The sequence below is a fragment of the Lissotriton vulgaris genome, chromosome 4_1, assembly GCF_964263255.1.
Source record: "Lissotriton vulgaris chromosome 4_1, aLisVul1.2, whole genome shotgun sequence".
NCBI classification, from domain to species: domain Eukaryota; kingdom Metazoa; phylum Chordata; class Amphibia; order Caudata; family Salamandridae; genus Lissotriton; species Lissotriton vulgaris.
Window position 1 is genome coordinate 1,906,492,123 of NC_141691.1, and position 12,059 is coordinate 1,906,504,181.

At 43.6% G+C, this 12,059-nt stretch overlaps 1 protein-coding gene across 1 annotated transcript in view; it reads left to right on the top strand.

Annotated features, from left to right (window-relative positions):
- TG (thyroglobulin) overlaps positions 1-12,059 on the top strand; it is a 711,260-nt gene that overhangs the window by 139,832 nt on the left and 559,369 nt on the right. The window contains exon 11 of the mRNA XM_086966244.1: positions 8,608-8,850. Within this exon, the coding sequence (XP_086822370.1) occupies positions 8,608-8,850 (243 nt within the window). The remainder of the gene's footprint in view (positions 1-8,607; positions 8,851-12,059) is intronic.

Genomic DNA, 12,059 nt, shown 5'->3' on the forward strand with positions numbered 1-12,059 from the left:
GCAAACAGAAGAGACACCATACCCCTTCATTGTTGATGTCTATACTGGCTTCAGGAAACAAGTCACCAAGATCAACATCCTCTGCTTTGCATCCAACCCAAACGAATAGTGTAATACATTCCAAATCAAACTCATTACAAACATTCATTCACAAAATCCACAGTGACCACAGTCTGAAAGGGATGTATGTTGTTACTAAGCATGCTTTTACAACGCATGCCTTTACCACGCAACTTTTACAATGCAAGTCATTACAACGACTTGCGTTGGGGGGCGCTGGATAGTGAATAGTTTAATTTACTATTCCAACTCCAGTCCCCGTAGATAGCAGGGAAGGTTTTGGATAGTAAGTTAAACCATTCCCTATCCTACAGCGCCCCCCAGCGTAAGTCGTTGTCACAACTTGTTTTGTAAAAGCTGCGTGGTAAAGGTAGTGCGTGGTAAAAGTTGCGTTGTAAACGCTGTTCCCCGTCTGAAAGCATTCATGTCCCACAGTGACCCCAGGAAATTCAAACAACACTTGTGGTATTAGTACCATCATGGCCTAAGCAAATGATAGGAACCAGGTGCCCTTCAACAAGATCTTCCATAGCCTCAAAAAGGTCAAAATGAGCATCATTAGATATACTTTTTTCACCTCTTTCACAATTCCACTTAATACAATAAGTTGTAGGCTACTCACCATACTCCTTACCTTTCACTACTATTCACCAACATCGCCTACAGCTACTACCTCACTAAGTGCCACTATGCTACCTAAAGATCCTCTGAAACCTGCAAAGGATTCCCACCCTCCAGTTTACAACTGATTTGCCCTGTCATCCTATGTCACCTTCTGTACAACCCCAATCAAGCATCTGCGTCTCTAAACACACTGCCTTCTTCATACTCCAGAACTCTCGTCTCCTAATTGAAATGATATGGCTGATCTAGACATGCTTCAAGTCCTTTACCTATTGCTTGGCCTAATGAACACCAATCTGTCTTGACTCATGACACTCAGGACCTTTTGACAGAATCCAAATGCCATAAAGTTGACCTCACTGTGTCATGGTCAGGAAACAAAGCTAGAACCCAGTGGAAATGATGTTTAAGCCCCCCCCTGCATTGTACACGGATGGCCCCCCGCTCTGGTTTTTATCCGGAGCGCTAAGACCTGAGGACTGTGCTGAGGGGGCCCCCTGAAGCTGGGGGATGCGGGGGCCTGTGTTTTGCCCCTGCAAGAATCACTTTTGGCATCATCCTCATTTCAGGCCAATAAAATCTCCCTGTAGAATAAGGAATATAAACGGGGGAGAGAGGTAGTAGTCCTAACCTGCAAGACAGAGCTGTTTTATAAGGTCTGCCCACTGCAGGGATCTGTGTTTTGTCTCATGATTACAATTTTCAATCCTGGAAGACCCAATCAGCCTTTCATCCTGCCTCGTTGGATAAAATAAGTACGGTTAAGTTGGGAATCATCTACTATTCAGTGCCAAAAACCACCAAAGTGAATGTACACTTTATAAATGCATTTTACATTATGTCCTGCTTTGTAGTTTCCCAACACTGTATTCCTATATTTTAAGTGAATCGCCAGACACTGCACATAATTCCAAACAGTCCTTCCAACACATCAGTTTTCTGCTGCCACCAGGATACAACCCCATTTTCTTGGATGATTTCTCTGAAATCATTCTACACCTGAAGATGCACTTGCTACAAAAGACACAGGAAAGGTCATCACAAAGCCATCACGATAGACAATAAAGGCTGACTTTGGATAACGAATAAATAAGGCTTCGATGAGATGAAGCACATTTTCTTATATCAATGAGGAACTGTACAATATGGATGCCCTAAAAAGGGATCACTGCATATCCCAACATCATTGGAAATAACTTGAGTATTTTTTGAGTCCTAAACGCCATAATCAGCAAATCCATCATCAACACACCTTGGAAGAGCACGACTACACCCTCATTTCACCTCCTTCACTACAGTCCTCCTTCATACCGATGAAATATGATGGGATACTGAACCTCTGGTCAGCAATTCAAAAGGTGTCCAATTCTTCTCTGTATCTGTGCTCACCTACATGCCTTAAAGAACTCTTCTCCCACGATCAAGAACTCCCTTTTCTCAGTTACAATTCTGGGTCTTCTGAAACATGTGATCTTCACTATTCTTCTGGATCCAGTACAACTGCTGGCATATATTGAAACTCCCTTTCCTCTGCAAAGTCTTGGTAAAGGAGGAGATGAGAACTACAAAGACAATGCAAAAATGAACATCTTTCTCCACAGCCTTCAATCTGAGTTCCCCCCTTTGAAGGGTTCCAAATCCAGCTTGGCTAATAAGAGGGATGAGCATCTTCTTCCTTTGGCCATAAACAAGAAAATTGCACCTTTGAACCTTAGAACCTCCAATCCCGCTGGTAATACTCTAACATTGAACAGACATTTCTGTACTTTCACTGCAATGGGTCCACTGATTTCTTATCAAATGAACCTAAGGCGTTAGGATCGGGTGATCAGAGACATGTACCCGTTCACCGTCTTGTGACATTCTTCATCATCTGTCTTGAGACTTCTTTTCAATATTTATATCCACCCTCTGGCTCAGCTGTTTGCAGTACTACGTGAACTTCCAAATGCACATTTAAGACACTCAAAAGTCCTCCTGCTTGTAAAATGGTCCTAAGATTCCAAAGAACATAACTTTATGCCTCGACCATATTTCCCACCATGTGAAGAAGGCTTCCTGTGCATGAACGGTGGCAGACCTGAGATCCGAGTATTTAGAGACACTGAGCCTGATACGCTACTGTTGACTGGCTCTCTTTTTGCAAGTATGTGTGTGAGACATCCTCTTCCATTAAGGATGGCCTTCCCATTGACGTCCACTGAATATAGTGATGACGGATGACTCCCCTCACCCCCCGAAAGTATAGTACAGAGTCATGAATACACAATGAGTGATTGTAGGTCTAGAAAACAAGAAAAAGATTTTGATGAATTCTACCTGTCTATCAAAAAGAAATGCCAACAACTGAAGGAAGGAATCAATCAAGTGGCCACGGATAACTCCACGGTTGTAAAGGTACCCATCAGTTGTCGATCTGTTCCGCCCTGTTCATCACTTGGGACTCCCCACACCAAGGGGAGTAACCAGCAACCACTCGATGTTGAAATGGTGCTTGCCCTGGTTTGTTTGTAGATATAAGGCCAATAGCCGTGACAACTGCATGTGAGGAAAAATAGTGGTGTGTAAATAGTGAAGGAATGTAAAATTGGAGAAAAAGGGAGAGAAAATACTTTATTGAGTATCCCCTAATTTTCGAAGACTTAAAAAGTGTGCAAAAATTAGTAGGAAAACAAATATCTACTAATGATCTTAAACGGTCAACATGTTTCTGCAGACTCTGGACCCGCCTAGGTGTCCTGCTGCATTCTTCAGGACCATTGATTTGCTACTGCTTAGTCCCCCTCATCATGAGCATGCAACGGGTTAAAAAATCCTCCAACTTTCATACACGTACTACAGACTTATGCTGCTGAGAGCCCTCATCCTAGACCAACTCAAACACTGCCTTTTCTTTTATGGTTTCCACAAAAAAATCATTGCTAGGCTCTGAAGTATTTGGGCACTGGCAACCTGACTGTGTTTTAACCGTCATAACTAAGACCATACCAAATGCACTGTTAAAGTACTCCATTAGTACCCTGTAGATTCCATGGTTAAATGTGAGGTCTTTTGCACTGTTCATAAACTATATTGGTCAAATGGAATCTCTACATGGCTAAACTGGTCATATATATATATATATATATGAGCCAACTTGTCATTTAGATACAGTTTCTGAACCTACAGTAATATTCACCTACATCCTCGATTACAAAGAAGCTGCCAAGCAACTTTACTGAACCTCAAAAAGACAACAGGATGGAGTTCAAACTGTGCTTCAAGTGACATGAGAATAGAGAATCCAACTGCCTTCACAAAAGTATGGTGACCAAGCCTAACACCTACCTACCTCTTAACAGGAGAGCACACCAAGCTGGGATGAAGCAGAGTCGCATCAGATCCAATACAGTGGAATCAGCATCTCAACTACATCCTAACATGATTGACTGTGTGCTTTCATACTATGAAACACTAGGAGCTGCACACCTTCCAGATTTACATTAATTACACTGGAACCCAAAATTGCCACAAATGACACCTGTAAGCCATTCAAACTGCAGAGAGACCTATACAAATTAATTTGCCTTACTCTGCACAACTACAGCCAGCAGACAACTAGTGAGGCTTGTAGTCAACAATTTAAGTAGGACACATACTTCTCTGCCCAAAAAGGTTTAGCATGGATGTAGTTTTTTTCCTCTCCAGTTACTTTAAATGCCTTGGCATCATATCATGTTCGTGCCTCATAAGACAGCATAGTTAGTCACGCGAGCCTAGGAGCAGCAAACACCCATTTAAAATGCTACACCAAGAGGCAACATGCAGGCAGAAACGTCATCACTCAGAGTACACAAAGGCCAGTTTGCAGAGCATTCACACGCAATGTTAACCAAGAACAGGGTGAGACAGACCTACATGCACGGCGATTGGACTTATGAGATTCTGCGACGATTTTCTCATAATTATGGATTTGCCACATACTCCATCATCTGCTGTGTAATCTGCAGATTTTAATCTAAAAAAGTGTTGTTTCTAGATCAAACGATAAAAAAAATATGGTGGCTCGAGTTCTTGAGCACCAGAAGGCTTACTATAAATGTAAACTGGTCATCTTTTAGATGTTTATTGCTGTATTTGGGTATTACATTGATACTAATTAGATGAACTCTTTCCTCAAACACTGTTACCAGGTATAAAAATGTAAAAATATCGAATTAATGCTATCACAAAATGTGCCGCATTATGACGCATAATTTGCCTTTTCTTGCCACATAATTTAGTCAACCCTTCCACATAAGTTATCCCTCCTCTGCCGCACAATTCCTTTGGGCCTGCCTATAGGGCAAGCAGCCAGGGCTGATCTGGCAGATCAGGGTGTTGGCCTGACTATTTGTAGCTCTGTGTTATGGGAAACTGGGCCAGTTTTTACTGTTGATTTCCCAGATATTAAAACAAACCGTGCATGTGGCAGGGTCAGATCCATGCAGTCTTTCATAATTTGTAAACACTTTTACAGAGTGTTTACAAGTTTAAAACTGCCCCAATTTGCAAACAAGGGCCCCATTCGTGGCTTTCTAATTCACTAATGAAAGCCAAGTTTAAAACCTCTGACTCCATGGGTAAGTCAATGAGGCGTCTGAAATAATGCATCCAGTTGTGGACATACAAGTTGACACTTTACTACAAAGCACCAATGAACATGCACAGCTCGAAGCTGCTGATCACCCCACCAGGCAAATATGTAGATAAGTTCTGGTGGGGCAACAGGGTCTTCCAGATTGAGCCCAAACCTATCAATCTCTCTGCGAACCCTGCTTTTTGGATAACTACCAGTTCACTTATTCCCATCAATGTACACATGCCGCTAGCTGTGAGTATGGAATTAGTAAATCTAGGGAAAGGAAAACGTTCCCAAAGGCAGTCATTTAAGGTGATCAGTGCTGTATGAGCACCAGGGAATGGTCGTGCTCATAACAGATGTTTACAGCAGCCTCCTCACTCCATCAACACTTCCTGTATTTTTTTATCATCAGATGTAACAAGTGTTTCCGTGCTACGGACACCCCAAGGAAGGGTGGAAGTGGAAACCGCTGTTCTCTCGGATGTACCATGTTACAACGCATACCGTTACAACTACCTACTATTACAACGCGACCATTACAACGCATACCATTACAACGCATAGCGCTTTGAGGTGCTGGATAGTGGTAAGTATAATTTACTATTCTAACTCCAGTCCCCGTGGACACTAGGGAAGGTGTTGGATAGTAAATTATACTTATTCCCTATCCTAGAGCGCCCCCCAGCGCAATGCGTTGTAATGGTATGCGTTGTAAAAGATGCGTTGTAATAGTAGGTAGTTGTAAAAGATGCGTTGTAACGGGTGTATACCGTTCTCTCTTGTGGGAACGACTCTAACCTGGCCTGGATCACCAGTGAAGGAAGGGAGTATTGTCAACAAGTGAACTGGCAGAATGAGGACAAAAAAAAATTATAAAGAGTTTCTCTTTCATTTACTGCTGCTGTTCAGCTGCACGTAAAGGTATAAGACTCCAGTACTTCGTGTGTTGGAAAAAAAAAGTACAGATGGTCAAGCTTTTTCTTAGGTGACCCACCGTCCACTTGCATCACACCACCACTGTTACAGTCCATTAATTCTTAGGATCCTCTATATATTGTGACTAAAGTGGTACTTTGGTTGTGACTGAATTCAGGGCACTTGAAGGCACAATACCTTTTTTTCTCACAATATATGAAGCTTCCTATGCATGGTAATACTTTGCCTTTGCAACACCTCGCTGCAGTTTGTAATATGGCCACAAGGTGGGGCGAGTGGAATAACAGAACTATATATTTCAGGTCTGTCTAGTTGTATTCTGACAGTAGGGGACTGTCCTGGTCCCCTAAAATAAAGTCCAGTTTCCCACAAGCCACTACCAACTTAAAGTAAGTACTGCAAAACACACTCTAATGTTTCTTATAACAGGTGAGGTACAGTATTGCAAAGCTACACCCATCCTACTGTGGGATCCCACATGCAACATGGTGCATTGCACACCCTCAGAGAACAGCATTCTCACCACCCCACGCCCTGTGACATGTCCTATGCCATCTTCACGTTTAAGGGTGTCCTCTGGGGCCATACAAGAAGGGGATCATTTAGGGCTCGATAGGTGGGCGCAGAGGCTTAGAGGCATATGGCCAGAGTGTTCCACCATAGTGGTGCAGTCAGGCACTGTGGAAGGATTCTTCAACATGCTTAATTTAGAAGGGTGCGAGATGAAGGGCTTTGGAAGGAAATATACAAGTACTGCTCCTACTAAGTGCCCGTACTCTCCCATTAAATATTCTGCGACTTTGCAGAGAAGTGCAGGTACTCTCTCGTTCATCTTGGAGAAGTGCAGATACTCAGTACCGGACAGCACCTGCTCATTTCAAGCACTGGTGTGATGGAAAGGGGTTAGGGAAGATCATTGGATCATGTGTTGCCCTCTGCAAACCCCGCTACATTGAAAGGGGGATAAAGTACACTGCCCGAGTGGTCTACATTCTGCACCTCCCTAGCAGCTGTGTTGGCTGTCCTCATTTCCAGTGATGGGCAAATGTGCAGGACCAATGGGTAAAAGCTATGACCCCATACTTGACATAAGGGTTGCTATTCATTATAATACGATATAGATAAACTGGAAAGTATCTGATCCGATAATGAACCTTTCAAAAACACCCCAGAATCTGGAAAAGACGAGGCTTGAACAGAGTGATGCCCCTCTCCTCCAATGGCTGGCCTCCGTTTAGGAAGCCAGCCAATGGAGAAGAGGGGCGGGTTCAAGCCCCCTACTAAGAGACATGAATTCCCGGTTGCGCGAGCACTGCTGCGCAGTGCAACGCTAGTCCGAGACCTAAAAACTTCTTTAAAGCACTACGGAGAAGGGTGGGTCCATGTTCTTTCATACTAACGGGACTGGATTGACATTAAGTGACCAGCGGGAAGCTGTGTCCTTCATCCCCCTATTCTTTGAAGTTTATCCACTCAAGGTGTGCCTTGAACCCCCCTACATATTTTTTTTATATATGCATAGTTTTGCAATTTACTGGAAGCCCAGTATGCCCTGAAGAAAGGGTAAGCCTACTCTTAGTCCCACACCGAAACACGTGTCTGCACAGTTTTGAAGAATTAATGAAGTCAACCATTTTGCTCTCCAAAGGAGACAAATAGTTGACTCATGTACCCAAACAGTGAGGGGGCTGAATTGATTACAATTGTAGCTCAAATCAGTCAACGGTGGGTGACTCACTAGGACATAGCATCCTCGTCATTCTTTGTATTGCATTAAATATGTTTGTGAGAAAGACTGAATACGGATGTATGAGTATGAATGAGAGATTAGGATGAGTGGTTGAGCTCTAATATTTTGAGAGCAAGCGAGTGAGGTTTTTTTTTTCGATCAATGGGAGAATATTTTAAAAGATTTGTAATATAATGCAAAAATCAGGACTTAAAGAAAATAGTAATTTGAAAAGACAAAAAGGCAATAGATATATGTCTGTTACAATCAATAAAATTAGCTTTGTACAATAAACAGGATAGCATAAGATGTTTTTTGGCTCGACATGAAAGTATTGAGATATAATTAACTTTGAGATCAATGAACGATTGGACAAGGATTGTGGGGTAAGCGTAAATTTAATTTTGCATTGGTAGGTGCACTGCGGAGATGGCTCATATTTTTGTCTGCTCAAGAAAGTGTTTGAGTAGGTGGAGCAATGCTTTATATTGTGATTTTAACAGTTTCACTTTTCAATATGAGTGTCTTTGTTTTTGACTTTTTGCTCAGAGGTAACTTACAACTTTGTACTTGTTCATGGTGAAGGATTGTGCCTAGATGGTCTTCAGCAGAGAAGATGCCGCTGTAGATAATGACTCTTCCTTTGTCCCCGCAGGCCCCGGGCCCTGTGAGCGCGTCAGACAGCGCGCCATGCTGTTTGTGGAGGAGGCGGAGCAGCTTGTCGCTGCTTCCAACAGTTCGCACTTTGCTTTTGGACACAGTTTCCTCCTAGCAAGCGGGGTCAGACTGACTGACAAGGAACTGTTTCGCTCCACTGACACCTTCAAATCTGGCATCTCCTTCTCAGAGCGCCTTCTGACCACAGACGGCTATTCTCTTCGACTTGCGGCGCAATCAAGTAAGTCCTGCGGCTGTATTACATATAGTGCCCACGGAAGTGGGACGCTGGGTATGTGCCCCCACTTTTTGCACCACCATGGCACTTTGGTAATAGAGAACTGGATGCAAACTAATCTGCTCCCCCTTCTCAGACATAGAGCACACCAGTGCAAAATGTGAGTAGACACAAACCCAAGGGGACACTCATTAATAGGCATGGGAAGCAGGCAAATGAGGGAATTCCTTTGAACCCACAGGCAAAGAAGCTGTCAGCAGGCTCACTGATTGTGTGACACATGTGAAGTAGAGAGCAGTCAGTGCGCCCCCAATGGTGCCCATCAGTAAGGGAGCACTGGTGTCCCAGGAACCAACCAGGCATCCCCAGGGAAGCACGCGCAGTCACACACTGCACAATCTGCCTCCACTTGAAACTGAAGCTGGGTTTGCGACCTGTAGAGAAAGGCAGACTGAGGGGGGTTTAAGCAGTGTCCACTTTTCATTAATGGACGACTGCGCTATGGCCTGAGTTTGTGACTGCTCTGGGAACATCATGGTTTTATACCAGACCTGGTCTCTGGCCCTTGCACATAATTAAGGGAATGCCATGATGCAGAGCAGCAATCCGCTGCCAATATGTACTAGGGCCTACATTCTTTATAATATTCACTTTTAATGTCCTTATAATGGCATGCTATAGGAAATTTATTATGCATATTCTTGAAATCCCAAAAAGTTGGGTCATTTTCTTATACTGGAAAAACAAACACATACTGCCAACGAATTTGTAGCCTCAGTAGGGAGTGGGAATGTTGCTCTTTGTGCTGTGCTGTTTCTTGAGAGGCATGCATTGCCATTTGGGTCTAAAAGAACAAATCCTGCGTTACAATTACTGGCATACTGTTTTTGCAGTTAACTAATAACAACCTCCACATGTGTTCAATAAAAGTAAGAGTGAAAAGACATACTGCGTCACCTCATATAAAGCTAAGGATCCTACAGAAATCTATAGTTACCAAGAAACCGAATTATAAAGCTGTTGTAGAATGCTTGGGCCATCCCTTCTGCCTCTTTTTACACCAAGCTGCGTTCATTTGGGAGGCCTCCCGTTGTCTGAGCTGCCTTGCGCTGCCTTGCGCTGTCTGCGCTGCCTCCCGCTGTCTGCGCTGCCTCCCGCTGTCTGCGCTGCCTCTCGCTGTCTGCGCTGCCTCCCGCTATCTGCGATGCCTCTCGCTGTCTGCGCTGCCTCCCGCTGTCTGCGATGCCTCCCGCTGTCTCCGCTGCCTCCTCTGCCTTCCGCTGTCTCCGCTGCCTCCTGCTGTCTCCGCTGCTTCCCGCTGTCTGAAACTTCCCGCTGGGGAAACTTCACACTTACTGCGCAATATAGTATTCCTTTTGCGACATCGGTTGCAATTATATGACATATACAATTAGCTATAGTCGTTGGCACGGTATGCCCTATAGACTCTATGTTGCTATCCTCAGTCTTAAATTACTCTGAAATATCTGCCCATCTCCAAAAATCCAACCCAGTTGTCCTCTAGACATTTTATATGTAAGTGTTTTCTTGCACTGATCCTCTCACTGGCTATCACAATAAAATCCTTGAACATTGCTACAGAACAGCTAATGATCAGAGGAAATAATAGTTACCTTCAGTCACACACCCTCCCGCCCCTCTCCCACATGCATTATGTGCAAGGCTTCACTGGGTCACATTACAGAAACATTGCACTGATGCAAACTGTGCAAATCCATTTATTCAATTTTTGATGCTTTTGTAATACAGAAATGTCCAAAGTGACCCAGTACATGCTGCATTTTGTAGAACTATTTGTAATACTTTATTGGTTGTGAGTCATAGGATTTGAGTTATAAATATTTTAGAAACATAACCAGAATCCATGAATAATTCTTCAAAAGCTAAATTAGAGTAAGTTTTTTGTACCATTTTTGCTGCCCATCTAATAAAAGAGCAAAGTAATTTAGTGACAAGCATACAACATTCATGACCAAAGTCGCCAGACAGACAAAAAACAACTGCCTCAAGCTCAACACAGATATTACAAAATTAGTCATCTTTGGCAAAGGCTCTTTACTCTGGGACTCCACCTGGTGGCCTGCCGAACTCAAACCCACACCTCTTCCTGCAACCCACACAAAGAACCTCAGAATAGTAATCAACAACCAACTCACCATGACCAGCCAAGTCAATGTACTCTCCGTCTCCTGCTTCAACACACTCAAGATGCTCAAAAAGATCTTTAAACTGCTATCCACCAACACTCACAGAATCATTACCAACGCCCTCATCACCAGTCCACTGTGCTGGAATCAACGCTCAACTGACCAAAAGACTGCAGACCATACTAAACTCTGTGGTCCAGCCAGGCTCACCCTCAATCTCCCACCCAGCACTCACATCACCCCCTCACCTCAAAGAGCTCCAGTCGCTTGCAGTCTATAAATGACCACTCCTCAATCTCCACATGCACACATACAATACCTTACACAACATTGGCCTCAAGCACCCTTAAAAGCCACATAAGCATCCACAAACTTACCAGACACCTCCGCTCAGATGGACTTCTACTCGCACACTCTCCCCACAAACGCAGAACCAGATCTGGTATCTATGCTTTTTGCTACCTAACTCCTATAGCCTGGAATACTGGCTCGGCCCATACAGCTCCTGTTTCAGTGCCAAGATACTCTCTTGGGTGAGGTCTGTGCTATATAAATACTCACAACATAACCCACACCTTTCCCGTTTTAAGTGTGACGAAAATAAATGTTGTCTCCTCTTATTACATTAACAGCAAGAAATGGTGTGAGCCACTCTGTGCCATGCATGGTGCAAATACTGTTTGCATAATTTCCTGTTAGACAAACAAGATTTGCGCTGATTTCGTACCAAGGCATCGGACCACCCACGTGGAGGTTGCCAGTGGCTCCTTTTCAAATGCTGGTGTCTCTCGGCTTGGAAGTCGAGCGGTGTAGGAGGCTGGCTTTGTATATGGTGTTTACTTATATAAGTGTAGCACCCTGCACTAATCCAGACAACCCTAATGGTGATTGTAGTGGTCTTAGACAACCTTAGAAAGCTCTCTAAGTGGTAGCTGTGGAGATCAGCCTTCAGACTTATTCCAGGAGGAGCTTAAAGCAGCTTGTTTTCCCAGATCCTAATCTTATTGGTATAGGTTAAGTGAAAAAGAACCATACAGTGTATTT